At 33.8% G+C, this 27,756-nt stretch overlaps 4 protein-coding genes, 1 long non-coding RNA gene and 2 pseudogenes across 6 annotated transcripts; 4 read left to right on the plus strand and 3 right to left on the minus strand.

Annotated features, from left to right (window-relative positions):
• The first annotated feature begins 234 nt into the window (after positions 1 to 234).
• Positions 235 to 3,881, plus strand: LOC103843328 (phosphoglycerate mutase-like protein 1). The gene is made up of 7 exons (XM_033279234.1): positions 235 to 1,243; positions 1,348 to 1,455; positions 1,573 to 1,652; positions 1,747 to 1,849; positions 2,268 to 2,342; positions 2,474 to 2,562; positions 2,811 to 3,881. The coding sequence occupies exons 1-7, from the start codon at positions 1,193 to 1,195 to the stop codon at positions 3,082 to 3,084; spliced, it is 780 nt and encodes a 259-aa protein (XP_033135125.1). The 5' UTR covers positions 235 to 1,192; the 3' UTR covers positions 3,085 to 3,881.
• LOC103843329 (oligopeptide transporter 2) lies at positions 2,553 to 7,306 on the plus strand. Its single transcript, XM_009120043.3, has 3 exons — positions 2,553 to 4,788; positions 5,285 to 5,848; positions 6,072 to 7,306. The coding sequence occupies exons 1-3, from the start codon at positions 4,208 to 4,210 to the stop codon at positions 7,123 to 7,125; spliced, it is 2,199 nt and encodes a 732-aa protein (XP_009118291.1). The 5' UTR covers positions 2,553 to 4,207; the 3' UTR covers positions 7,126 to 7,306.
• A 194-nt stretch (positions 7,307 to 7,500) lies between these two features.
• LOC103843330 lies at positions 7,501 to 8,547 on the minus strand. Its single transcript, XR_004451068.1, has 3 exons — positions 8,343 to 8,547; positions 8,005 to 8,064; positions 7,501 to 7,838 (listed from the first exon to the last, which is right to left on the minus strand). It is a non-coding gene; the product is annotated as an uncharacterized LOC103843330 (long non-coding RNA).
• A 230-nt stretch (positions 8,548 to 8,777) lies between these two features.
• LOC103843332 (XIAP-associated factor 1) lies at positions 8,778 to 10,266 on the plus strand. 2 transcript variants are annotated; one of them, XM_009120045.3, is made up of 4 exons: positions 8,778 to 8,987; positions 9,222 to 9,354; positions 9,749 to 9,838; positions 9,927 to 10,266. In XM_009120045.3, the coding sequence occupies exons 1-4, from the start codon at positions 8,944 to 8,946 to the stop codon at positions 10,107 to 10,109; spliced, it is 450 nt and encodes a 149-aa protein (XP_009118293.1). In that variant the 5' UTR covers positions 8,778 to 8,943; the 3' UTR covers positions 10,110 to 10,266. The 2 variants fall into 2 exon arrangements, 1 of the variants encoding a protein (XP_009118293.1); XR_004451067.1 differs by having other exon boundaries at positions 8,782 to 8,987; positions 9,479 to 9,838.
• LOC103843331 (multiple inositol polyphosphate phosphatase 1) lies at positions 10,171 to 12,938 on the minus strand. The gene is made up of 11 exons (XM_009120044.3): positions 12,699 to 12,938; positions 12,446 to 12,533; positions 12,087 to 12,368; positions 11,848 to 12,006; positions 11,503 to 11,643; positions 11,359 to 11,415; positions 11,151 to 11,289; positions 10,970 to 11,074; positions 10,696 to 10,886; positions 10,560 to 10,601; positions 10,171 to 10,469 (listed from the first exon to the last, which is right to left on the minus strand). The coding sequence occupies exons 1-11, from the start codon at positions 12,797 to 12,799 to the stop codon at positions 10,338 to 10,340; spliced, it is 1,437 nt and encodes a 478-aa protein (XP_009118292.1). The 5' UTR covers positions 12,800 to 12,938; the 3' UTR covers positions 10,171 to 10,337.
• Positions 12,939 to 13,823: 885 nt separating this feature from the next.
• On the minus strand, positions 13,824 to 18,605 carry LOC117127999 (annotated as a pseudogene).
• On the plus strand, positions 15,344 to 26,332 carry LOC103843519 (annotated as a pseudogene).
• Positions 26,333 to 27,756: the final 1,424 nt, after the last annotated feature.

Genomic DNA, 27,756 nt, shown 5'->3' on the forward strand with positions numbered 1-27,756 from the left:
CAGATTGTAACCTATAGGTTCAAAGTAGTTAATTTTGAAAATATGTAAATTTTGGTAAAGTGATCATAACAAGATCATTTTATTATGGATGTAAAAAATGAAAGAAAATAGCTACTTTTATTTTTTATTACATCTTGTTTATAATTTTGAAATGTTCTTAGATTAGTGATAGATGTTTAAATGTGTGAGAATTTCTAACTAGAATGTTTTGACATGTAGCGAAGAAAAGGAAAAACATTTCGACATGTATTTCACGACAAGTATCTTTAGCTGTCTATTAAACAAAGATTGGAATGTAAAGTTTCAAAGCTAAACGAGTAAAAAGACTAACGAGTATGACCTTTCCAGCTAAAGGCAATATTTACATTTTTTTTTCTTGAGAGTCTTTTGTCTCCTTTTTCTACGTAATTTGATCCATATTTGGCTCCAAGATCCTTTGAAAAATTGAATGAAAAATCAGCAGTCACAACGTACAATCCAACTCAATTTAATACACAATAAGAAAGCACCTTTGTCAAAAAAAAAATAAAAAAAATTACAAAGCACAAATCGAATCAATTAATTTGCATCATATGATGATAATATTACCTAGCATAGAAATTTAACTTTTCATGTGATACTAGAATAAATATTATCACATAATTCACATTTACAGGATAATCCACTGGTTATTTACATTAATCGTGATTACAAGTCTTTAATCCCCCTTTTCTTTGTTGTTTGTGTTAAATGATTTTTCCTAAGATATGACCAGTTGAAATAGCTCGTTACGTTGCTATACGTTAATTAGTTATACCGAGTGAAGAATGAGTCAAATGTTTGACTTGTATTTGCATGAAATTTTACGTACCATTCCACTTCCACATGTGTGGTCTTTAATATTTCAAGTATATATATATATAGAGCCCATCATTTTGCTTGCCAATATCATCATTGAACTATAACCTTGAGATAACCCTTTGAGATCTTATTTTCCTGCCAAAGTACAAATTTTTTTTAAAGGAAAAGTACAATATTTTTTTTGAAAGGTATGATATCTGCAATTAACCTTTAGTTTCTATTTTTAGCTGACAATGGTCTTGTTAATGTATCGATGCACATATATATATATATATATATACATGTATGAATATTATTTACAGTAAAATCAGAAATTCGTTGTTTCTTAAGAGAAAACATTTAATTTGTAGAAATGGATGCAAGATTCTTGTACCCCTTGGAGAGCTGTAAAATTATCCACTTGGTAAGTCACAAATTCTAAATAAGGCTGATAACGTACACACAAGTCTCTTTTAATATCACTTTATTAATACATACTAATCTTGCTTATTATTTCTTTTATTCAAGTTGAGACATGGACAAGCGTTGCACAATGTCGAAGCCGAGAAGGATAGGAATGCGTTGTTGTCTCCTCATCTTTTCGACGCTCCACTTACTGAACATGGTCACCAACAGGTAAACAAAGGCTACAAACTGAAAATTAATGAACATAATTTTCACGTGAAGGAATATTATCAATATAATACTTATTGGTATAGTATTTTTTTCTAATCGTTTAATGCTTCTTGAAAGGTTGAGAACCTCCACGAACGTCTTGTTTCAAGTGGGGTACTAAAGAGGGTTGAGCTAGTTGTAACTTCACCCTTATTGAGGTAAAAATATTCACATATAAGAAATGAAGACTTTAAAGTTTATTATATTTTTTATATAGTGACTTGGACTCATTAAGTTTTGGTGTATATACAGAACTATGCAAACAGCGGTTGGAGTTTTTGGAAATGAAGATATACAACAGAATATGACAAGCACCCCTTCCATCTTGGCCCTAGAGGTTGCTCGAGACCGTAATGTATGATTGATACATGGCGAAATGTCTTCAGGGCCGGCTTACAAGGGGGGACAAGCGGTGCGACCGCCCCGGGTCCGAGTCCGTGTCCCCCCATGTAATGATAAATAAGGGGCCCAATTTTTTATAAATCTATATTTTTATATATAAAAAAAATTATAAATACAATAAATAAAATTGAAAAGGGCCCAAAATTATTTGATATGTATATAGTTTTATTTTCATTACAAAATATACAAAATATTATTGATTAAATTTTAAAAATATTTTAAACATTATCTCTATATAAATTTTAGAGAGTAAAAAATTTTTTTTTGCCCTAGGGCCCCTATCAGTGTTGAGCCGGCCCTGAATGTCTTGTTAATTTATCATCGATTTAAACAAGTTCATCTGAACTAAATGGATATGTATGTGCATGCAGGGAGTCCGTCCTCCTGATATGAGAAGAAACGTGAGCGAGTATCAAACTATTTTCCCCACAATTGATTTCTCTCAGGCAAAAATCTGCTTTCACTCATAAAACTATTCTTGGAAAACTATAACATATTATATAAAGCTTTCTCAATATATTTTTCGGATACACATGATATGATTTTTTCTAATATATATCTTGGATGCATATTATAGATTGAAAGTGAAGAAGACAATCTTTGGAGACCTGATGTTCGAGAATCCGAAGAAGAGATTTTTGCGAGAGGGTTAGAGTTCATGAAATGGTAATTAAATTTTCGTAAAGTATAGATAAAAATGTATATATAATTATCGTTATTGCGGACGGAGTGCATCGGGTACGGGGGCACGTGCCCCCAACTAATTTTAAAATTTTCTTTAACAAATGATGTAAGTACATATAAGTGCCCCCAACTGAAAGAAAAAATACAATGAAAACTTTGTTGTGCCCCCTATTAAATCTACTTCTGCATCCGCCCTTGGTTAAGAGTATTGATGAGTTGTTTATAATTAGGTTATGGAAAAGACCAGAGAAGGAGGTCGCAGTTGTTAGCCATGGCATAGTGTTGCAGCATATGTTGTATGTGTTCGCAAACGATTGTGACAAGTCAATTAGACATGACCTTTGCAAGAGGTTATACAAAATTTATTTTTTCCAAATATGGACGAACTTTAATTCCTTGTATAAAATTTATAATTGTTTGGTCATAATATGGCATGTGTTCTCTTATAGGTTTGCTAATTGCGAAATTCGTACTGTCGTGATTGTAGACAAAGGGTTAGTGTGACTTAATCAATTTGTTTTAATTATAATATACATTTCTTGACCCTCATTAGTGTTTTTTTTTTTTTTTTGACATCATCCTCATTAGCGTGTTATTTATGTTTTTACTTTTCAGAATGAGTACGGAAAATTGATTACGCGAAGAAGGTTTCAAAAGAGTTTACTGACTCATTAAAACAACATTGCAGAAGTTGCTAATAATATTCATTTTATTGTTTTATTCTTGAAGCTCAATATTGTTAAGTTGAGCTTCTTCTTCTATTTGCTTAAACCCCTCGTTTATCTATTTTTATTTTTCATATTTTTGTTTGTTTAGGAGTTGTATTAAGTAAATGAAATTAAACTAATTACATGATTATGTTAATAAAATGCGAAGACCTATTTGCCTATTGGTTACGAGTCTCCGTGTTAGAGCTATTGTCAATGGAGTGTAGAAATTTTTGTTTTTTTGGCATCATGCATGGAATTTTTTTTTTGAAAACTAAAAGTTTTTGCATGAAACAATCTCATAAAGCGTGAGATCTTTATTTTAAACTTAGCTTATATATAGGCTCAATGTCCTAGTTTCGTCATTGAATAAGAAAATAAACACAAACATTTGAGATTTGACAAGAATTTAGTTGATTTTAATTTGTATGAGCGGTTAACAAAAACTAATGATGATCTTTGAAACAAGATTTTGCAATAACAAAAAAAACGCACACAAATCCGACATTTCTGTCAAAAGTAATTATCTATTTCACTAAAAATCATAACAAAATAGAAACACCACAAAATTTTCAAAAATAAGTGATAATTCTCCAATAAAGAAAAGATCTTATAGTATATGCTTTTACTATAAATAGTTTTTTTCTGACTTTAAAATTTAAAATAATGAAGTAGCATTATGAGGATTATTTCCCGCTTTATAAGGCGACGAGTTAGTTAAAGCGTGGTTTAATTCTTTTCAACTAACTCTTCGATTTTCCCGGGAACTGAACTGACACACTCTGATTATTTTATTTTTCTATTGACCAGATTATATATCACAGATTCATGAATCTTTTTTAAAGATTCTCACAATATTCACCGACTCCTTCACCTCTTCATAACCCTAGTTCTGGCCACACACCACCCAACAAACAACAATGGCTGCGCTTGAGTTACACAAGCCCGAGATCGACGAAGAAGAAGACGAATCTTCCGTGGAGGAGGTCCGTCTCACAGTTTCCAACGAAGATGATCCTTCTCTGCCCGTGTGGACGTTTCGCATGTGGTTTCTTGGTCTTCTCTCTTGCGTCCTCCTCTCGTTTCTCAACACTTTCTTCGGTTACAGGACGCAGCCACTCATGATCACCATGATCTCCGTTCAAGTCGTCACGTTGCCTTTAGGGAAGATCATGGCTCGGATCTTGCCCGAGACCAAGTACCGGATCGGGTCTTGGGAGTTTTCTTTTAACCCGGGTCCGTTTAACGTGAAGGAGCACGTGTTGATCTCCATGTTTGCTAATGCTGGTGCTGGTTTTGGATCTGGCACTGCTTATGCCGTTGGGATCGTTGATATCATCATGGCGTTTTACAAGAGGAAGATCAGTTTCTTGGCTAGTTGGATTCTTGTTATCACCACTCAGATTCTTGGGTATGGTTGGGCTGGTATCATGAGAAAGCTTGTGGTGGATCCTGCTCAGATGTGGTGGCCGACGAGTGTTCTTCAAGTCTCTCTGTTTCGGTACGTTAGATCTTAAAGCATACACACTTGTTTATGATGCTAATGTTAAGTTTTCTCTAGTTAGGCTCCATGAAACATTATGATGTTTAGTTCTCTCTAGTCGGCCCTGACCATAGTTTAGTATTAATATACATAAATGCAGTTCCAAATGGTTAACAACTTTTTTTTATTAAAATTCGTACAAAATTATCTTATAGCTTCCAAATTTTTTTCTCTAGTTTGTGATGATAAATTGTCTTTAGTTAGGGCCGGTCTTGGACATAGTCAAGTGAAACATTATGATGTTTAGTTCTCTTTGGGTCGGTCTTGGCCATAGTTCACAGTTAATTATACATAAACATTCCAAATGGTTAAAAATACAATTTTATTAAAATTCGAAATAGCTTCAAATTCTTAGGACCGGGCTATATCTCCAGTTTGTTCAGTTTGTGTTTGAAGTCTTCTTTTTTTTTTTTTTTGTGTGTTTGAAGTCTTTTTCTTTTGATTTTTTATTTAGTGCGCTTCATGAGAAGGACAAGGCGAGGATGTCAAGAGGAAAGTTCTTTGTGATAGCGTTTGTATGTAGCTTCGCATGGTACATTTTCCCAGCTTACTTGTTCCTGACGTTATCATCAATCTCTTGGGTTTGCTGGGCGTTCCCTAAGTCCATCACAGCACAGCAAATAGGCTCCGGGATGTCAGGACTCGGACTTGGTTCTTTCGCGCTTGACTGGTCTGTCATAGCTTCTTACCTTGGAAGCCCGCTTGTGACTCCTTTCTTTGCCATCGTCAACGTCCTCGTTGGTTACGTTCTGATCATGTATATGGTTATACCAGTATCATATTGGGGCATGAACGTTTATGAAGCACACAAGTTCCCTATCTTCTCCTCTGATCTGTTTGATTCACAAGGGCAGCTTTATAACATCTCCACCATTGTTAATGACAAGTTTGAGTTGGATGAAGTGATGTATCAACAAGAAGGTAGGGTTTATCTCAGTACGTTCTTTGCTATCACTTATGGGATTGGTTTCGCCGCAATCGTTTCTACACTCACTCATGTTGCTCTCTTCAATGGAAAGTAAGTATAAAGAACTATTAATCATTTTTTAAGAAACTTTTAAAATCGTCAATTACATCATCGTATAATCTCTATTCATATTACATATGTTAATCATTTTTTAACTCTAGGTCAAATCGTTACATCATACTATAATCTCTATTTGTATTATATATGTTAATCATTTTAGTTTTTGGACTAATTACTGGTGGATGTTTGCTTACTAATCTTGTTTTTTACTTAGGGGAATATGGCAACAAGTGAGAGCTTCAGCCACTGCTAAAGTAGACATACACACAAGGTTGATGAAGAAGTACAAAGACATACCAAGTTGGTGGTTTTATAGCATGCTTGCTGTCTCATTGGCACTATCTCTTGTCCTATGCACTGTTATGAAAGATGAGATCCAAATGCCATGGTGGGGACTTCTCCTAGCATCATTCATGGCCTTAATCTTCACCGTACCAGTCAGCATTATCACAGCCACTACTAATCAAACTCCAGGTCTAAACATCATCACAGAATATCTCATGGGTGTGTTGTTACCAGGGAGACCAATAGCCAACGTAGTCTTCAAGACATACGGTTACATAAGCATGTCACAAGCCATTTCATTCCTCAACGACTTTAAGCTAGGCCATTACATGAAGATACCGCCGAGATCGATGTTCTTGGTTCAGTTCATAGGAACAATCATAGCCGGAACGGTGAATATATCAGTGGCGTGGTACTTGCTTACATCGGTGGAAAACATCTGCCAGAAAGAGCTGCTCCCACCAAACAGTCCGTGGACGTGTCCTAGCGACAGAGTTTTCTTCGACGCGTCGGTGATTTGGGGATTAGTGGGACCAAAGAGAATCTTTGGTCGGCTAGGGAACTATCCAGCCCTAAACTGGTTCTTCTTAGGGGGACTAGTGGGACCAGTGCTAGTGTGGCTTCTCCAAAAGGCGTTTCCGACGAGGACATGGATCTCGCAGATCAATCTCCCCGTTCTTTTGGGCGCGACGGCCGCGATGCCGCCGGCGACGAGCGTGAACTTCAACTGCTGGATCATAGTTGGAGTTGTGTTCAATTACTTTGTGTTCAAGAACTACAAGAAGTGGTGGCAGAGGTATAACTACGTGTTGTCCGCGGCTTTGGATGCGGGGTTGGCGTTCATGGGAGTGTTGTTGTACTTTAGTTTGACGATGAATGGGATATCGATAGGGCATTGGTGGGGTGCGGAAGGTGAGAATTGTCCTCTTGCTTCTTGTCCTACTGCTCCTGGTGTTCATGTTGAAGGTTGTCCTGTTTTTTAAAATGATTTTTTATAGATGATTTTTTCATTTTTTTTCAAAGATATTTGTTTGGTTTACATTTTAGATTTTTAAATATGAAAATATAAGGGTTTGATATGATTAGAGAGTAATGATATTTTCTTTTCAGTTTCAAACGTTGGTCTATTAATCTTTTACACTATAATTAATTAACAAAGACTACTAAAAAACAAAACATATGTGGATGTGGCGTGTGTAGTACAATGAGAGGATATGAGCGTGACAGGAAGACATTGTGGAAATTCAATAAATGATTCCTTAATTTATTTACAACTTAGAGCAACATTATTGATTGTCCTTAGTTTTGAGTCCCTAGCTTATTTAAATAATTTTTGGTTGGTAAGAGACAAAGTTAAGGACAATCACAAAAGAGTTGATTATTGGTAGGACTTTTAATAAGATACAAACAGACTCATGTGTCTCTTTATGAATTTAGTGGCATTTGCTAGCTGATACATTGCCTTTGGTTTCAATATATGACAAGAAATAACCAATAAAGAAAACTACAAATTACAAAACGCATGAACAAATAAATAAATATATATATATATATATATATATATCAGTTGATATACACAGTTGTTGTGAGCAAGAAGCCCATCAAGAAAGATATATCACTTGTTTGGTTCTTGGCCAAAGATCCCATACAAGAGCTAAGAGCTTAAGTGTTCTGAACCTTCCTCTGCAACATCAGACTATATCAAGGTTAGATACATCTGTTTCAGTGTGTGTAATATACGTCTTAGAAAGCACAACAATCCTCATTCTAATCACCAGAATGCTTAAAGAAGTAACACACAACAAGAGCGAAGGAGACTTATTTCTAACAAGCATGGAAGTTATGATAAATTTAACACTTACAGAAGGTTCGAAATCAGGATTTGACATATTCACTGTGAGGTTTCTCATCAATATCAGTACCTGCCAAGAACAATCAACTGGCAGCTACGTATATGCACCAGGAAACTTAAACAAGAAAATACTGAACCAAGGTTGTTTATTTGGCCAACATCTCCACAGAATCAGGGTACTACCAAGCAAACTTTGTTTATGAAACAAAATCTACAGAATGCAGCCGTTACTATTAGATTCAGCTATGTGACAGGCTTACTATAAAGATAAAAATCACCTAAATTATGGATGTATCACAGTCCCACACATCATATAACCAAAAGGCAAACAAGCATGTTGTAACTCACAGTTTCGAAATTTATAGGATCCATTTCCTTGAGCTTTTTCATGCGGCCTTTGCTGTCAGGATCGAAGATACTCCCGATGAAGTTATTAACTTCAGCAAAACAGGTAGATTATTCACCTTTGAATCGCAGAAAAAGCTGTGGATGAAACAACAGATCCTCTGGACTGCGATCAAAATCAACGAGAAGAGAACCATTGAGAGAGAAGCGCCGTCGAGAGAGATGTGGCGTCGAGAGAGAACCGCCGTCGAGAGAGCCGCTCGAATCGTCGCCGCTAGAATCGCCTTCGAGAGAGAGCCAATTTGTTTTCGAAGTGAATCTCAGACCTACACGTGGCTCGTAAGGACCACACCGAAAACTTCTTAATTAAGAAGCGTCCTTGTTTTTATTGGTTATTTTTCATTTAATTATAAGTGTTTAATTGCTAAGATATCCCTCTAAGGACACCGATAATCTTGCCCTTACAACCATAGTCTTCGATATATAAAATATAGCCATTAATAAACAAATTGAACCTCTTCTCTTCTCTCCTCTCGTAAAGATCTTTCCTCTCCTCGTCCTCCTCCTCATCTGATCTCTTAAAGTAAGCTTTTTTAAATAGACGATGGCTACCGAGTCCGGAGAAATCACCATCGTATGCAACCACTGGTATGTTTGCCCGAAACCACTGCTTTGTCTTCTTTAAATTCGTTTGGAACCAGAAGGAAACTTCTGTGTAGACTCGAAAGTCTTGAACTTTTTATTTTTATTTTTTGCAATTGGTCGATGATTGCAAGTTAAAACATTTCTGTGGGATTGACACTTAATGAGCTGCGTGATCATTCATTGAAAGTAACCTTATATTAAGCTTTAGACAATTTTAATGTTTTTTATTTTTTGCAGTGACAGAGACATTCCAGCACCAAACATCGATCTGCATCGTGTACATTGCGCCCGTCTAGAAAAATGCAAGATTTGTGGTGATATGGTTCCCAAAAAACATGCTGATGAACACTTCTTGACCGCACATGCTCCGGTACGCTGGTTTACTTTTGTCTAGTTTGATGTTTGCATATTGGGTTTTTTTTATGCTGTGCTAGATGAATGAAGTGACCAACTTAAGCTTATGAGATTCCTCTTGTACTGTATTGGTTTCAAAGTACCATGTTCGATGTGCAAAGAGACCTTAGAACGTGACACTTGACCCAAGAGGATGTTATGAACTGTGATGTATATTGATGAGTATCCTCCCACTCTTAATCTCCACAATCCGGAGAGTTAAAGCCAATTACAAACTATCAATTATGAATCTTTAAGCTAATGGAATCCTTTTATAGTAGTATAAGGTCCATGTACAATTTTATCTGTAACAAACTCCTCTTGACTTTATAAACTTGCTTCCTCCTCCAATGCTCTCTTCTTTCTCCTAGTGTATATTCTCCATGGCAGATGATCACAGGATTGTAACATGTGAGTTCTGTGAGTTTCCATTGCCTGCGGTTGATGTCGCTGTGCATCAGGTATATTCACTTTTTTAACTCGCCCTTCTCTCTCTCCAAATGAAATGATTATCTGACTCTCTCTCTCTCGGGTTCTTATAAAAACCAGGAAGTATGTGGCAACCGTGTTTCTAACACAAGAGCAGGAGGAGGAGGTGGAAACGGGAGGAGGCGAAGAGATGGGAACGGTGTTTCTAACAGAAGGCTTTTCTTCAATGTGGCGGTAACGGGAATAGCCGTCTTAATGGGGTCGCTGTTCTTCCAGAGGAAGCCTTTGAGAGGGGAGAGATAAGTAGAGACATAGCTCTGAGTGTAGTAGTTCTGTAAATTTGCGCAAAAATCCTTCAGACAGATTCTGAGACATAGCCTTGAGGGTTTTATACATTGTAATGCTTACTGAGACAGATTTGTAACAAGTGGACAAACAAAAGACAGACAGCATTGCTCTATGTGATTACATGTTTAGAACCGTACTCAGCTAGAATGTAAAGGAAAAAAGTTGTTGAGTAAAAATAGTAATTTAGAGCTCGGTTTTTTGGCTTGACCCCAACAGCCAACTCCACGGAGATTGATGCTTCTTTTCAGGGTCGTCTAGATTAGCATTGCAGAGGTTGTCAAAAGCATGCTTGAGATGAGGGGTCACCACTTTGGCCTGTAAGAAAGACAAAAAGAGAAGTCATGCATGCGTTGTGTGTAGTAGTCTTAACTGAGGAAAACATTCAGAGGAAACGTTGCAGAATACCTTAAAATCTTCAAGAGGACAGAAGTCTTTTCCATCACAACCCTGTAGATGTTACCACAAGAAGAGAGATTAGGGAGTCAATTCATTAATCAGATGAATGAAGGTTTAAGGTTTATTAAATCAGATGAAACTTAACTGGAAGTGCGATAGAATGCTCGTTGTGCAGAACCTGCACGAAGTACTTGGGTGAGGAAGCTGCAGGACAACTGTAGAGGACAAGCATGTTGTTCCCACCAAAAGGAGCCATGGTGCTGCCTCTAAAGTCCCTGGTCTTAGGAGGCTGTGGAGGGAGTTCCAATGGCTTCTCCTTCTGTATCTTCTCATACTCTGAAATCATTAAGGGGAACTATCTGTTATCACAACAAATGCAAACTCAAGAATATGAAAGGAGTGAACATTGATGGACTAACCAGATCCATCAAGGAAAAGTCCAAGAAGACAAGAGAAGGGAACTATTGTTTCAGCGTGTGCAAACCTCAGTCTTGCTTTTTCATAGCTTTCAGGTGGGAACTTCTCTGCATGGTAATTAAAAAGGGACAAATAATAAGCAAATAGTTTAACTTTTATTCATGAATTGAAGTTGTACATTACCTTCTCGAGCCTTGATAGCTTCTTCCATCGAAAGCAAAACATCTTCTAACAACGGAACTCCCATTCTGTAGTTCAAGGAGTTTCCATAACCTTTGAGAATAAACACTTCCAAGTCATCTGCCCATTCCAGCAAAGCAACCTACTACCACTAAACCCATAAGCTAAAGAATATTTCAAACACATCACTAAAGAACTTTTCAACTTGTACCTCAGATGGAGTGAAAAGTTCACAACTTTGATTAGTCACATTAAGCAATGATGCTTCCTAAAAATTTCAAAATAAACTTTTAGCATTCCAATCCATTCAATTTAAAGAAAAATGTTTTAACTAAAAAGCAAGAAGGAAGCACACCTGCTTGCACAGAAACCAGAGAGAAGAAACGTCCTGTTTAGTGAAATTTAAACCATGTCTCTTTGCAACGGAAGCTGTGATCTTATCAAGAACAGGCTCCTTGAGCTTATCCACAGCAGGCCCTTTAGCTTTCCTATAGCTCTGCATTCATATACCATAAATCTCAAGAAGCAAATAATCATACAATCAGTGTTCTAAAAATCGGTCTAAGGCCTAGCAAAACAATTTTTTCAATTAAAAAATCGATTTAGGCGTCCACCTAAACAATAATCTTCTATAAGACCCCTAACCATCCACCGCCTAGCGATTTTTACAACATTGCATACAATTAAATAACAACTATACCTTATAGTTTTGACAACACTCAAAAAACCTCAGCTTGGTATCACTAGCACGGTTCTCACTAGTAACAGCAAACGCTCTATTACTCCCAGGTCCTAGATCTCCTTTCTCACTGAACAACCCCATTCCAAACGCCACAGCACTCGCAGACGCCCGGGGAATCTAACCAATAGTTAAAACAATTCATAAGTGTTCTTCACATTATAAGAAAAAAACTTTGAAGCAACCAACCACCAACCAACCTGAGTAGCTCTAATGGTATAAACATCAGGGTGATAATCCTCTTCGAACAAAGTGGGGAACCGTTCCCTAACCCTGATTCCAAGCTGGTACAGCTCTTCCTCTCCTTGCCTGATCAGCTCACCGCCTTTCACTTTCCCTTGCCATGGAGATATCCATTTCCCTAACCATCCAGGAACTTTCTCTGAAGCTTCTGCTTCTCTCACCAGTTCCTTTAGCCTGCCGGATAAATTCTCCATTTCCCGTAACCGTTTCTTGGTTGGAGAACGAGTTCCATGTCTAGCCTAACACCATTTTCAGTAATTCATCAGTTCCTCATTTGGATGTTCCACTTTATGAAGATGTAAGTTTATATGCTTACCACAAGGTTAAGGTGGATAGGTGTACACTCACTGGGGACATTTGACCCTTTAATCAGATTTTGAGAGACTTCTTTTGAAGCAGAGTATCTGCATTCCAATATCCAAATTACAACTCAGCTAAAAAAAATCTACACAAACTAACCTTTTCTGACAGATTAGGTTAAAAAGATTCAGACACAGATGCGAAGTGTTGTTCGTGATTCAATGTGGTGACAATGATGGAAAATGTAATAAGGGGGAACGTGTAAGAACCTGGTGACGGTGGATAAGTGATGACGAACATCGAAGCCTTGATCCGCCTCTGCGATAACGAATAAACAGAGCAGTGTGATCCAAACACTCTTCATCGCCATCTCTTTCGCGCTTTTGGTCCGAGCTTGTTTATAACACGGGATGATGATGCACACGGGTTAGATCTCCGATGTATTACACTATATTTTTACTCAAAAATGATGCACAGAGTAAAGTTTTACTTCAATGTATTATTTCATTTTTTACTTTAAAAATAATTAATAATTATTAATGATACCTTATATTTATAAGAATTTACCAATTAACCAAACTATTTTATGTTTATGAAAATACTTTCAAAATATAATTTATTTAAATCAAACATTTATTATTAGAAACTAGGGCCGGCCCGCCCTACGGGCGGGAAGCTAGAAAAAAAAATATTTTATATGAATTTACATTAATTTATGAAGTATTTTTTTTTAAAAAAAATTGTAGATTAAAAATGATAGTATAAACCAAAAAAGAAATATCTAAGTATCTTAAATTTAGGTTCAAGGAAGTACACTTAAAAAGGGAAAAGTTAACAAACTTGAGACTCATCCAATCCACCTTGAATTATTATTTTCTTGCGGTTTTTGCATTGTCATATTTTGGTCAAATTGGATTTCATAGAACCAAGTAGCCACTCGAGAACAATCTGATTTCATCTTAGTCAGAGTTCAAAAACTACACACTATAACGTGTAAATAGCTAAAATATGTCTGAATTATTTATTTTTTAGCAAGAGAACATTAAGATAAGAAATCTTGAAACAGTTCAATTTAACTTGCATGCTTCTCAAGACCAACTAATGACCACTATTAGTCTACTAAAGAGTGTGAGTATGAGTATGAAAGTAGATACCTTTTAACCGTACACCACATGACCATTATAGAGCAAATACAAATCATGTCTCAAACTACTTACTTAAGTTAATCAAAATGATATACAGACAAAAACAGGCACTTTGACTTTAACCACACACCACATGAACACTCTATAGCAAACACAAATCATGTCTCAACCAAATGATATAAAAAGCCGCACACTTTGAGAACATGAATGGGTTCCACCATAAAAAGCTAATGAATTCAAAAACTCAACTCACTTTGAACAGAGCAATAATCATACATTTTAAAAAAATTGTTTACTTCAACAAACGTCTCATGAAACCATTTAAAATGGTCTCACAAATGAAATGGTAAACAACGCAAAACACATTGAGCAGATGAACGGGTTCCATCAATAAAAGCTAATGACTTTCAAAAAGCTAAAAAGGGTTCCTTAAACCACTATGTAATTAAGCAACAATCAAATATCAGATACTTTATTATCTACTTTTCTATAAACGTAAATAGCGATTTTGAAAACAAACCAGTTCCTGCAGCTGGAAGGGCCTGCCTATAGCTCTTGTCTTGCACATCTCCAGCAGAGAACACACCAACCACACTCGTCTTAGTGGTACCAGGCTTGGTCACCACATACCCATCCTCATCAAGCTCAAGCTGGCTATCCAAGAACTTCGTTGCCGGCTCATGACCAATCGCAAAGAACAACCCAGACATTTTCAAATCCGAAACATCACCAGTAACAACGTTCTTCACCTTCAAACAACCAAACACGCCTTTCTATGTTGCATGATCTTCGTCGCCTTGAACGTACCTCGCCTCCTCCATCACCGAGTCTCCGCTGCCGATAACCACCAGAGACTTGTTCCTAAAGATCGGAGTGGTGCCGTCGCATACAGCACATGCCGAGATCCCCCGTTCCAGAAACCATCAGCGCCTTCGCCAGATCCGGCGAAGCTCAGCCGTTTCGCAACAGCTCCGGTTGAGATGATGACGGAATTGGTGCTTCGGCGAGCACCGTTCTTGAATCGGTGAAGAGCTTGAACAGCCTCGAGGAGAAATCAACCTTGGTGACCTCTCCGTGAAGATCTCGGTGCCAAACCTCTCTGATTGCTTCCGGAACTTGTCGACGATGTCGATGCCAAGGATGCCTAAGGGGAAGTTGGCACTACAAAAAAGTCTACATTGATAGCACATTGTTACGATACGTTTTACTAAACAAAACTGCTATCGTAGATGATTTAAAAAATTTCGTATCATATAATAGCATTAGATAAATGCTATAAAAGAGTTTTAGTAAGCAGGAACTTAAAATTAGATATTCCGCTAAATACTTTGTGAAAATCTCATCACTAATCAATTTTCCTCTCTTTAATTCTCATTTTTCCCTCTCTTAAAAAGTAACCACTAAGGTGCAAGTGCGAGGATCCACTTTCTTTTAACTACAACCATTGATTAAAATAAATCTAATGGCCCAAAATGAACAAAGTGAAAAATGTGTTCTTCCTCTATCTCCTACCTTTCCTTTCGTATTCTCTATCTTTTTTTTTTCTTTTGAACAAAGGCTTAACTCTATCTCTTTTCTTATCTCATGTTCTTCATTCTTAAACAAAATTACCCCATAAACGAAATCTGTCACATCCACCACCATCACCATAATCTCTGTCTCCTCGTTCTCTACCTCCGCTAACGAAGCTGTCTCAGCCACCATCACCATAACCTCCGCCGCTGCCACCATCTTCTTAATCTCCACCTCCTCGTTATCGTTCTCCGCTAATGAACTCTGTTTCAACCATCACCACGAAATATGTCTCAACCACTCTTTTATCTATTCTCTTATCAAAGCTTATTCTTGTCCAGATGCAGATTCATGAAGAAGATGGAGTTTTCTCCACCATGGATTCAAGATCTGATGCGAGTAATGAGAGATTGGCTGGAAGCGGAGACATGATGAAGCTACGGTGGAGGCGGTGAAGCCGAAGGAGTAGTAACGGAAGTTGGGCTTAGAGAGGAAGAAGATGACGAAATTCATGGTGGTGGTTAGCTGACCGCCGGGAGGCGAGGCTTGAGCTCCTGGCCCAATGCATCGATTCTTCAGGATTAGGCCCAGACACGCGATTACACAGTCCAAGCCCACACCAGAGTTAATGAAACGGTGAGTTTCATGTTCAGGACATGTGGGGCGATTGTATGAAGCGAGTTTCCAGGCTGGATCCGACGTGGCGCAACAGGAGGGACACAAACATTTTTTTATATATATAGATTACAAGAAATCATAAAAATACAATAAACACACAATATAAGTTGGTTCAATAATGAGCATTAGAATATTTTTCCCACCAAATGATCAACTAATGCATTTCGTAATGAAAAGTGAGCTTCTTTATCTTTGATACTCCTAAATCGAGCAAGAAAATTTTGAACTCAGACATTTTCATCTTCTTTATTTAATATTATTTATGTTTTAGTTATGCTTTTTAACAACTATGTTTTTAGTTATGTTATGTATTTTTATGTCAAACTATTAAATAATGAAATATCTTGTTTTTCATGTTACTGTATCTTTAAAAAATATTATTTAAGTAAAAAATAAGAACATTAAAAAGTTAAAGGATCATTTCATAAATAAAAAAAATTCAACTCAAAAATGGAGTAATGTGTAAGATTACTCCATAAAATAGAGTAACCCTAGCTATTACTCCATTTTGGAGTTGAAAGTGGAGTAGAGTTGGAGATGATTTTACTCCAAAATGATGTTTACAGTAGAAAATGGAGTAGGGATGGAGATGCCCTTATGTCTTCTCGCGACACGTGTCCGTTATTCACGTTTTATGGTTCAGTCTTTCGATTTCTAAGTTTTTTTTGTGATTGATTTGGTTTAGTTCCGGTTTAAGACGGTTTATTTCTAGTCTTTTGATAGCAAAAAGCTTTTAGCTTCGATTTCTAAATTAATGTAATTGATTTGGTTCATTCCCGGTTAAACACGATTTATTTCTATTCTTCTATACTGTTCTTCTACTGCTTTGTTCGGCCCACATGGAATGATGTTATATTTACTTATGTTGAGTTTATAATAAATAAACAATAATACTACATACACAATAGTCTACATATGATATGATATGATATGATATAAATAATAATATATTCACATGTATTTTTTATATAAATAATTATTATAGTAATTTTATCAAAATGTTTAAATTTAGTGCACAAATGAAAAGAAGCATGATAATGTAATATTTTCCATTTCTTTCCTTGAAGCATAGCTGAAAAGTTGGCATAAGTATCTTGATTTCATCGAGGAGGAAGACATCAAATTAATGGTGGCTTTACTCTCTTAAACTTAGCCTCGATTTAACAATCTTTTAAGTATTTTACACTCTATTAATTGGTCAATGAATATTTTTGGTGATCAACTTGTATGAGAGATCCGTGATTGCATGCGCGTATCGTCCCAAATATTGGATTCCATATGTATTATGCATGGAAGATATGATGACAACATTGGAGTTTGATGTTGAAAAACTGAAGCTTGAGTTGTCTAAGAAGTAGTCTTAAGGGATGTACATGTGGTTTGACTTTCTAATAAGTAAATAAAATGGTCATAGTAGATGAACTGTTTAAGTTGTTTCTCAATTTGAATTTTGGCTGGTCATTGATATGAGTTCCTCATTATCAATCCTCCCTTACGTTCTAGTTTTCAGTAAATGTTGGTACTCTTTCATTTCATGTTTGTAAGTCCATCAAATCCTTGAATATATGCAATGGATTGCTTGATATTAATTTCCTTATGTCTGAAATTTGAAAGGTTGTGAAGTAAACGTTTGAAGCAAACATTATAATGAGAAGCACAACCTCGCTTAGACTATTAACTTTGTTTCTCATTTTGAACTTGGCTGGTCAGTTGATCAAATCTTCCTCCTTTAAGCTGCATATGAATGGTATTCTCATCGCCACATATTCTTGTTTTTGTATACTGACTAATTTATTTTTATTTTAGCCACTCATCTCCTTTGGTTATCGTTAATGTCTATAGAGTTGTTGGGAACATAGTAAAGTGTGTTGACTCTTAGTCACAGGTAAGAGTAACTCTTTATAATGTTTTGAGTGTTTGCTTTAGAATTTTGACAACAATTGTATTTTGTTTTTCAGTTTATAATTGATAGTGACATGGGGAAAGTAACACTGAAAGTATGAAAGACGGAACTTGTTGGATAATCTCGAAAATTACTGTCGGGAAAGAGTTCAGATAGATGTATGTTCATTTTTGAAAGTTTATTTTTGTTGATATTATACTAACTAAACAACATAACATTCACATTAGTCTACATAGAACATAACATTCACATTAGTCTACATAACACTCACATGTATCTTACATTGGAAGTACAATAGTGTAGAAATAAAGAGAACCATGATGATGTGTTACTTATCACATCTTTTTTTTTTGCAAACTTATTACATGTAAAATCAATATTTTCTGCTCTTCTTATAATGTTACTTGTTACATAAGCAAATTTTTATGGCTATATATTTTGTTTTTTCATATGTATTTCAATGGGAGATTAAAGTCTACTCTTACTTTTTATAATATAAATCACACATTACAAGTTTATTGTACTATGATGATATAAAATAAGGTTTGGATTCTGTTCAATGAGAGATAAAAACTAATAATTTGTTTTTGTGAATGAAGATTCTAAATAGACAAAAATAGATCATGAAATATTTCTTCTTCATTTTTATCTTTTCAATTATATATGCTTTAGATTATTTGCATGTATATTTGAGAGACGATGACTTGATGAGACAATACAAAGTCTTATGGTTTCGAGGTTATTTCTCTATTAGTTGAACTGTTTGAATAATTTTGATGTTTGAATAAGCTTAGACATTGTCTACAAAATTGCATCTTGGGATTAAAGTCATCTTGAAGTAAAAAAAATATTGTCGACAACTATTTATGCTATCAGAAGTTGTTGTGATGCTAACCTTGAATAATATCCCTTATATATTAATTGAGGAACATTTGAAAAGATGTAACCTCAATTTTGTATTAATTAAAAGAGGTCCCAATGCATAGGTGTCACTCAATTAGGTAGTCAATTACATTCAATTGAAAAATAAGTAGGTCCACATTCGATTTTTATATGTTGTTAGATATATAAGTTGGTCAAACTATATGATATAATGATATGATATGATATTTTCTTTCCTTAAATAAAACCTACGGAATTACCATAAATGACTAATATATATATGACAATTAATGAGTTTAATAATAAAGATTTGATAACAATGTATATCTCCTCCATCATTTTTTGTTTAATTTTATATTATTAAAATAAATTAAACAATCAAATTAGCTATAAAAAGAAAATTTAGATTTTTTCGTATATGTTATATTTTGAATTTTTAAAAACGACAATAAATGACTAAAACTATTAAAATTATTATGTTAAAAATTAATGATCAATGGTTTAACATTTTTATTATAAGAAGATACACATGATTTTAAAACCATATGAGTAAAAAATATCATTTAATAATAAAATAAATAAATATATATATATATATATATATTAAACACTATATACCATAAGATTACATAAATATTTTAATATTAAAACCTTCAATGAATTTTCAAGAACATTTATAAATTATAAACTTATTAAAGATTTCAGATTGAAAATTTTGTTATCGATGATTTAAATATTTTGTTATAAAACGATATGAACGATCATAGAACCGTATGATTATAAATTCTTATTTAATAAATAACTATACAAAATATACTATTCCTAGAAAAATAGGTTGGTCTATCTTAACTTATATTACACTTTTTATTAAACTAACTATCGAATTGATAAATAACGTACCAAAAAATGTTTTGCACTTTCCTTAAATAAAAGCTACGAAATTACCTAATATGATTAACGTATATGTGAAAATTAATTATAATGAATAATAAATATTTGATAACAATTTTTGTATCTTAGTTCTTTTTTTTTTAATTTTATATTATTAAAATATATTTAAAAATCACATTAAATATATAATAAAAACATTTATAATTTTTCTTATATGTTATATTTTGAATTTTTCAAAACGTCTATAAATTATTAGAAATTTGAAGATCCCCACTCTGAAAATTTTGTGATCAATAGATTTTTTTTTTGTCATAATAAGTTACAAATGATCATAAAATTGTATTAATATGAACTTTTATTTAATATTATAAGAAGATACATATTATTTTAAAACCATATGAGTAAAAAATATCATTTAATAATAAAACATATATATTTATATATATATATATAGATTATACTATATACCATAAGATTACATAAATATTTTAATATTAAAACTTTCAATGAATTTTCAAAAACATTTATAAATTATAAACTTATTAAAGATTTCACATTGAAAATTTTGTTATTGATGATTTAAATATTCAGTTATAAAATGATATGAATGATCATTGAACTGTATGATTATAAATTCTCATTTAATAAATGACTATATAAAATATACTATTCTTAGAAAAATAGGTTGGTCCATCTTGACTTACATTATATTTTTTATTAAACTAACTATCGAATTGATAAATAATCTACCAAATTTTTTTTTGCACTTTCCTTAATTAGAATCTACGAAATTACCTAATATGATTAACGTATATATCAAAATTAATTATTATGAATAATAAATATTTGATAACAATTTTGGTATCTTAGTTCTTTTTTTTTTAATTTTATATTATTGAAAGATATTAAAAAATCACATTAAATATATAATAAAAACATTTATATTTTTTCTTATATGTTATATTTGAATTTTTCAAAACGTCTATATATTATTAGAAATTTGAATATTCCCACTCTGAAAATTTTGTGATCAATAGATTATTTTTTTTGTTATAATAAGTTACAAATGATCATAAAATATAACGCATATGAATTTTTATTTAATAAATATTCAAACTAAATAATATATATATATATATATATATATATATATATATATATATATATAAACACTAATGATTTAAAGCAACAAAATTGGCTGATCAATTTAGTCGTCCAGTTGAAATCTTTCAAAAGTATGTGAAAGACTAAAATCAAAGTACATATGGATTTAGAATAGTAGTTATATTTTACTAACCAAATACCGAAAAAACCGAACCGAACCGAAACCAATCCGATATCCGGATTGAACACCCGTAATCCAAATGAAGCCAAACTATTGTTTCATTCTCCAAAATATAATAAAAATAATAACTTAATCCCGCGCAAGGCGCGGGTCTTATCCTAGTTTTTTGTGTATGGGGTGACTCAGTCATGAAATATGCAGCATATGATTCACCAATTCTAATTCCCACATTGAGAAGTTTATTGTTTGGGAAATTTTTACGGTAACACTGAAATCATGACCATACAACTCTCTTTCATGTGATATTTTTTTTTTACTTTTTTTTTTATTTTAAAAACATATTATAACTTGATAATATTTTGTTTCCTTTCCTAAAAAATATCAGATTTGAAATAATAAAATCATATTGGTTGGTCAATGAGTTTCATCCTAGAAAATGAACTCAAGAATAACTAGTAAACTAGAGTTTAACCCGCACATTCGTGCGGGTATTTTTTTTATTTTAAAAATGTTAAATGTTAATATTATCATTAATATTAGAGTTTGATTTGGTTTGAAAATATATAGTTGTCGAATAAAAAAGTTTAACATATGTTAATAACTTTATTTTTTGTATAAGAATATTACATAGTTAAAAAATTTAAACTCGTTTAAATGGCAGATAATAATTTAATCAAATGAAAGTATAAGTAGGTTAATTTACCAAACTAATATAATTTTATCATATTTAATTTATATAATACTTCTATTTTAATTAATATAGATTATAACAAAATTTATAAAAACATTATATATTTTTATTTTTTGTTTTATAATAAAACTTAATTAATATGAATTTTAAAATAATAATAAATTATTAATTACGAAATTATTTGATGCTTTATTTAATTAAAAAAAATTAAAAGTTTAGTAAGATTTTGTTAGATTTTCTCTTAACATATTTGTTATAACTAAAAATAAAATTTAAAGTTATAGTTAGAACTAATTTATAATTAATTGTTTTTGGATTATTATGTCATATTTTATCATGTAACTAATAAAATGGACTTACTATGACTTTTGTATAGTAGATAAAAAAAATGACTCTATTTTAATAGATTAGATTCAACATGAGATGTTTCTTTGTTTGGCGTGTTTTAATATTTTCTTCAGCTGCAGTGAAAAAGGCTACAAATTCACTATCACGACCTCAATAATAAAAATTAATCAGTTTCAGCCAACGGTCATCAAAACGTCGTCGTGTTTCCTCCTTAAACCCCTTAGGCCTTTCCACTTGAGCTTTGACCGGACGGTGAGGAAAAAAAAAAGAGGATCAATGTGGGGAAGTTAGAATGTGTGATCCTCTTGAAGATTCACCTCGCTAGAGAGACTATCAAAGGCTGCGAGAATCGAGGACGAAGAAGAAGAGGAAGAGGAAGCAGTTCCTCCGAGTCGGAGCTATCGATGAACCCTAGAGTGCAGCGTTACTTGGTTGCCATCGAGTATATCGGAACTCGTTTCTCGGGGTCACAACAGCAGGCGAAGGACCGCACCGTCGTCGGCGTATTGCAGGTGCTCCTCAATTTTCTTCACACTCTCTGTTGAATTTGTGAACTGATGCATTTCTCGAACCAATGCAGGAGGCTTTTCGTAAGTTTGTTGGACAGCCTGTCAAGATCTTATGCTCAAGTCGAACTGTGAGAGCTTCTCATTAGCCACACAGATCAATATTGATTATACACATTTGTGTTTGAAGAACTGTTTCATTCAGATTTGAATTGCCTTGGTTCAGCAAATATTTTGATCAATTAGATTTAGGTTGATGGTATGCTCATTGTTTTTGGTTTGACATTGTTATGGCATCTTGTTTTGCTCTAGGATGCAGGGGTGCATGCACTGTCAAATGTTTGCCATATCGATGTGGAACGCATCAGTAAAAGAAAGCCTGGTGAAGTGGTAACTCTTATTCACCCGCTCCTATTTATTTTGTTGGCTTATAATTGGTATTATTGGAAACTATATTAAGAGAGGAGAGCACACTGGCCACGTTGTTCAGGATGTCATATGTTCCAATTATAGTCTGGGAGATAGATGAATATCGTTAAAATCATGTTATCTATATGTATGCGTAAATGTTTTTGGAACTTTTAAGGATGGGTTTATTAGCATTCTCACTGATTGACTGAACCAGATTCTCTAAATGCAGTTACCACCTCATGAACCTGGTGTGGTCCAGAGAGCTGTGAACCATTTCTTACAGGTTAATATTCTTCTCATTTCACGGTTACTCACTCAAGTTTATCATGTCACTGGTGACCTTAACAAAGTTCATCTGAAGTCTACTTTTTTTTTATATAAGAGTTTCTCTTCTCTGTATTTTCTTAAAAGTGCTTGCTTTCAACTAGTTTGTCTTCTACTGAACATCTGATTAAAATCCTTACGTTTTTTGCTAATCAGAGAAATGACGGTGATGTTATGGTGACTGATGTTCGGAGTGTCCCAAGTAATTATCATGCCAGATACAAGGCCCGGGAGCGCACGTAGGTATTCTCTGTGCATCACTCATTAGAAAAGCTAAGATTCCATTGTTCTAGACATTTCAATGTTCAAATATATGTGCTGATACTGTGACTTCAAAGAACTCTGACTTCAGTTAGATGGGTCTGTCCCAGCAATTGATAATTAGCTTAGCTTAATTACTTGAATGTTTCCATGACCCTCACTGTAGATACTTTTACCGATTGCTCTCGGGGTCGGATCCTTTATCCATTCTTGAAAAAGACCGTGCCTGGCATGTTCCTGAGGAGCTAGATCTTCGCTCTATGCAGGTTCACCAACTTCTATTCTGATCAGCTTATCCGTTACTGTGATCTACATCAGCAGTGTGATCCAAACCTTTTTCTTTTCCCTTAAAAGATAACTCACACGACCATCGTCAATCATTGCTACACAGGAAGCATGCAGAATTCTTGTTGGATCTCATGATTTTACCTCCTTCAGGGCAGCTGGTTGCCAGGTCAAATTTCTTTCTAGTTGAACACACTCGTTATTTAATACCCGACCAGTTGAAATGTAATGAATGATTGGGTATTTATTCCATAATTGCTAGTCCATGCATCTAACTAGTGTTTTGGTAAAACTTAAATATCAAGTCTGGATTTTTGACGAATGGTTTGTTTTTGCAGGCAAAGTCACCTGTGAGATGTTTAGATGAATTCAATGTCATTGAAGTACCATCAACACCATATTTTCCATCTATCATGGAAAGGGCGGAGAGTATACTAAACAATGGAGATGATCCTCTCACATATCCCAGCCAAACCAAGACGGAGACTGCTAGTGATAGTACAAATTTCGGCGAGACTTTTGGTATAAGAAGAAGACACCGCTGCTACGTGGTAACAGCGCGTGCCCGCGGTTTTCTATACCACCAGGTTTGATTAGATCCACTCTCTCTCTTGGTAGATCATATATTATCAAATGTAGTCTCTTGATTGATATGAGAAGCAACATAATTTGATTTGCCTACATTAGTCTGACAGATTTGAGATGCTTTATAAGTCTCTTTATGTCGTGCAGGTTCGACTGCTTGTAGGAGCATTGAAATGTGTTGGCACTGGAGAGTTAACCGTCTCAGACAGTAAGTCCATCTCTCCTTGTTGAGTTCACATTTATGGGTTTAATATAAAGTTGAGGAGAGTTTGAAATGGTCCATTGAATTTGTCTGTGAATTTGCTTCAGTTGAACGAATCCTGGAGGCGAAGACTGTGTCTGCAGCTAAACCCATGGCTCCTGCATCTGGTCTGTATCTGGCGCGTGTCAAATATGAACTTCCATGAAGGTTCCATTTATGCAACAATGGTGAGGAGAGTTGCAGAATTAGTCTTTGTTCAGAAGCTGAATAGATAGAGAATACTTGTTTCTTCTGATGTGTCTATAGACCATGGATCATGAGTTATGAATTTTATAGTAATGATATTCATATCAGGCGTGACTTTCACTGTATTACATTTTGAAAGTTTTTGATCTCCTACTATTTGGTCGTTTCGTTTGAGTTGAGCAAATGAATGTTCAGATACAATGATTTGAGACTTCAAAATGAATTTTACTTCGATAAAACTATGTTATTAAGTTCACTATCATCCCGAGATGGATCTGAAATAAGTTTTAGTACAACTAGGAGTGTCAAAATGAGTTAGCTCAGCTCATCTCGATTTTTCATTAGCATGAGTTCTGTTTTTTGACTCATTTGATAAATGAGTTTAATAAGCAAGCTTAAATTAGATCACGAGTTATATGAACAATATTTAATAAACATGAGCTAACTCATGAGATTAGTCATTTTTATGCTTAAAACTATATATATCTTACGTTCAAAAGATAATTTCCATATTATCATATTTATTTTATAAAATTAAAATGTAAAAACAAAAAAAATTAGAATATATAGAAAATGTAAAAGAAATTTTTATATACTCATCATCTGATATATATCTTTAAATTTAGATATAAAACAAAATATTCCTAAGAGATAATTTAGAAATTACTCTTAATTATCTTATTTAATATTTTATTTTACATTTAAATTTTATAAAACATAGATAAGTAATATAGAAATCATACTTTTAATATTATAAAACTTATTTTGATATTTTATTTTCTGATAATTAATTTTATATATTAGATCGCGAGCTAGCTCGTTTAACTCATGATCTAGATAATCTAAGTTAGAGTTTACATATTGAAGCTCAAATAATAAATGAACAGAGTCGAGTTGAACGAGATAGCTCATTTTGACACCCCTACTGTACAATTATGTCCGAATTAAGAAACAAACTGGATTAATTCACTTGTGTGATTCTAAGCAATATAACCAACTAAACCATTAATATCTAACCAACTAAACCATTGAGACCTTATATTACGAACCAAGCAATCAGGCAAGTTGAACCAAGCAATCAGGCAAGTTGGTAACTTTAATGTTAAAATGGTATGTAAACCGGAAGGAAGATATTTCTGAGGTTAAAGACATATATTACAATTGACCTGAACCGTTTTTACTGGTTTAATAATAGAATAGTAAACTTTTTGGTATGAACAGACCGCTCTCTCTCTCTCTTCTTCTTTTGTCGTGGAAACGAAACAACACAAAGAAGGTTAAAGACATTATTCTTAAGCGTGTTTTGCAAAATTTGTACATAGAATTTCTCTTTTTTTTACATTTATTGTTTCCAAATTTATATGTGCTCAACATAAAAGAAATGACATTGAGATTTTTTTGGCTCTTGTATCTGGTTTGTATCTGGCGCATGTCAAATATGAACTTCCATGAAGGTTCCATTTCCGCAGCAATGGTGAGGAGTCACAGAATTGGTCTTTGTTCAGAAGTTGAATAGATAGAGAATACTTTGTTTATACTAATTAGTCGTTCCATTTGAGTTGAACAACTAAATGGTTAGAAACATTGATTTCAAAAGTCAGAAAAGAATATTACTTTCGATCACCTCGGATGAAGATCGTATATGAAGATCAATAAGAATAATTTTAGCTTTTTAAACCAAAAACAAGCAATATAACCAATATAACCAAAATCCATTCAGACCTGGTAAATCGAACCAAGCAATTAGGCAAGTTGGTTTATTTACTGGTTTAATAGTAGAATAGTAATTCTTTTGGTTTGAAGTTTGAACCGACCTCTTTATTATTCTTCTTCTTTATTTTTGCTTTTTGGTTTAAAAACCCAAATTATTCTTATTGATTTTCAAATACAATCTTCATTGGAGGTGATCGCAAAAGAGGGAGAGAACCCTAAATCGAAGAGGAAGATTATGACGCGGTGGTTCCGAGGAAGCATACACGTAGATAAACAAAGACACATAAAGCATGTGGGTTTTTATAAATTCTTCCTTCCGGGTTTAGGAACATCATCATAGTCTTCCTAAAACATGAAGGAATTGAGATTCACTAGCTACATGATCATTTCATCTTCTTCTTCTATCCAAAAGTTTTGGCTTACGTTAAGATATCATAGAAACTTCCGAGACAGATCGTCTGAATGCTTCGTTTCCTCGTTGTACATTCTATCCACTTTATGCTAGTGCTCTTTTATCTTCTTGAGTCCTGAATGGAAAAAAAAAAGCAGAATATTTGAATTGTCTTTGTCACTACAGATTCATAGGGACTAGTGCATTCATAGTTGATAGATTAAGATTCCATTTCCGCAATAGTCACATAATTGGTCTTTGTTCAGAAGCTGAATACATAGAGGAATACTTGTTTCTTCTGGTAAAGGCAGGCTCAACATCATCATGGGCCATTTGGCAATTTTCTTTTTAAAACTCTACTATTATTAATCTTTAATATTTTAATAATAATTTAAAAACAAATTAACAAATTTTTATTTTTCTGTTTTCTGATTAAAATATTTTTTGTTCATAAATTAAGATAATATTTAAATTTAATATATTGCTGATATATCCTTGGGGTGATCGCACTAACACCCCACTTTTCTTTGGAAAAAAAGGATTTTTATCGTTTCCACGACAAAATAAGAAGAGGGGAGCAGTATGTTCATACACAAAAAAATGTTCTATTATTAAACAAGTAAAAACGGTTTAGGTCAATTGTAATTTACGTCTTTGACCTCAGAAATATCTTCCTTCCGGTTTACTTGTTAAAGGAACCAACTTGCCCGATTGATTGGTTTGATATTAGGTCTTAATGGTTTAGTCGATTAATTGCTTAGAATCACACGAGGCAACTGCTCGAGTTCTTTTCTTATTTGGGACATAGTTGTACTAAAACTTATTTCCGATCCATCTCGGGATGGTAGTGAACTTAATAACATAGTTTTTTCATAGTAAAATTCATTTTGGAGTCTCAAATCATTGTTTCTGAATATTCATTTGCTCAACTGAAACGAAACAACCAAATAGTAGGATATCAAAACTTTCAAAATGTCAGTGGAAGTCACGCCTGATACAAATATCATCACTATTAAATTCATAACTCAGGATCCATGGTCTATGGTGGATCACATCAGAAGCAGCGCC

Source organism: Brassica rapa, chromosome A09 (genome assembly GCF_000309985.2).
Source record: "Brassica rapa cultivar Chiifu-401-42 chromosome A09, CAAS_Brap_v3.01, whole genome shotgun sequence".
In the NCBI taxonomy this organism is placed as follows: domain Eukaryota; kingdom Viridiplantae; phylum Streptophyta; class Magnoliopsida; order Brassicales; family Brassicaceae; genus Brassica; species Brassica rapa.

Coding starts and splice junctions, on each gene's coding strand:
- LOC103843328 (XM_033279234.1), top strand. CDS start 1,193: ATGGATGCAAGATTCTTGTACCCCTTGGAGAGCTGTAAAATTATCCAC. Junction 1,850..2,267: donor AGGTTGCTCGAGACCGTAAT/GTATGATTGATA, acceptor ATGTGCATGCAG/GGAGTCCGTCCTCCTGATAT. Junction 2,343..2,473: donor CCACAATTGATTTCTCTCAG/GCAAAAATCTGC, acceptor TGCATATTATAG/ATTGAAAGTGAAGAAGACAA.
- LOC103843329 (XM_009120043.3), top strand. CDS start 4,208: ATGGCTGCGCTTGAGTTACACAAGCCCGAGATCGACGAAGAAGAAGAC. Junction 4,789..5,284: donor CTTCAAGTCTCTCTGTTTCG/GTACGTTAGATC, acceptor TTTTTTATTTAG/TGCGCTTCATGAGAAGGACA. Junction 5,849..6,071: donor GTTGCTCTCTTCAATGGAAA/GTAAGTATAAAG, acceptor TTTTTTACTTAG/GGGAATATGGCAACAAGTGA.
- LOC103843332 (XM_009120045.3), top strand. CDS start 8,944: ATGGCTACCGAGTCCGGAGAAATCACCATCGTATGCAACCACTG. Junction 8,988..9,221: donor ACCATCGTATGCAACCACTG/GTATGTTTGCCC, acceptor TATTTTTTGCAG/TGACAGAGACATTCCAGCAC. Junction 9,839..9,926: donor TTGATGTCGCTGTGCATCAG/GTATATTCACTT, acceptor TATAAAAACCAG/GAAGTATGTGGCAACCGTGT.
- LOC103843331 (XM_009120044.3), bottom strand. CDS start 12,799: ATGGCGATGAAGAGTGTTTGGATCACACTGCTCTGTTTATTCGTTATC. Junction 11,644..11,847: donor AGTGTTGTCAAAACTATAAG/GTATAGTTGTTA, acceptor ATATGAATGCAG/AGCTATAGGAAAGCTAAAGG. Junction 10,470..10,559: donor GTCCTCTTGAAGATTTTAAG/GTATTCTGCAAC, acceptor TCTTTCTTACAG/GCCAAAGTGGTGACCCCTCA.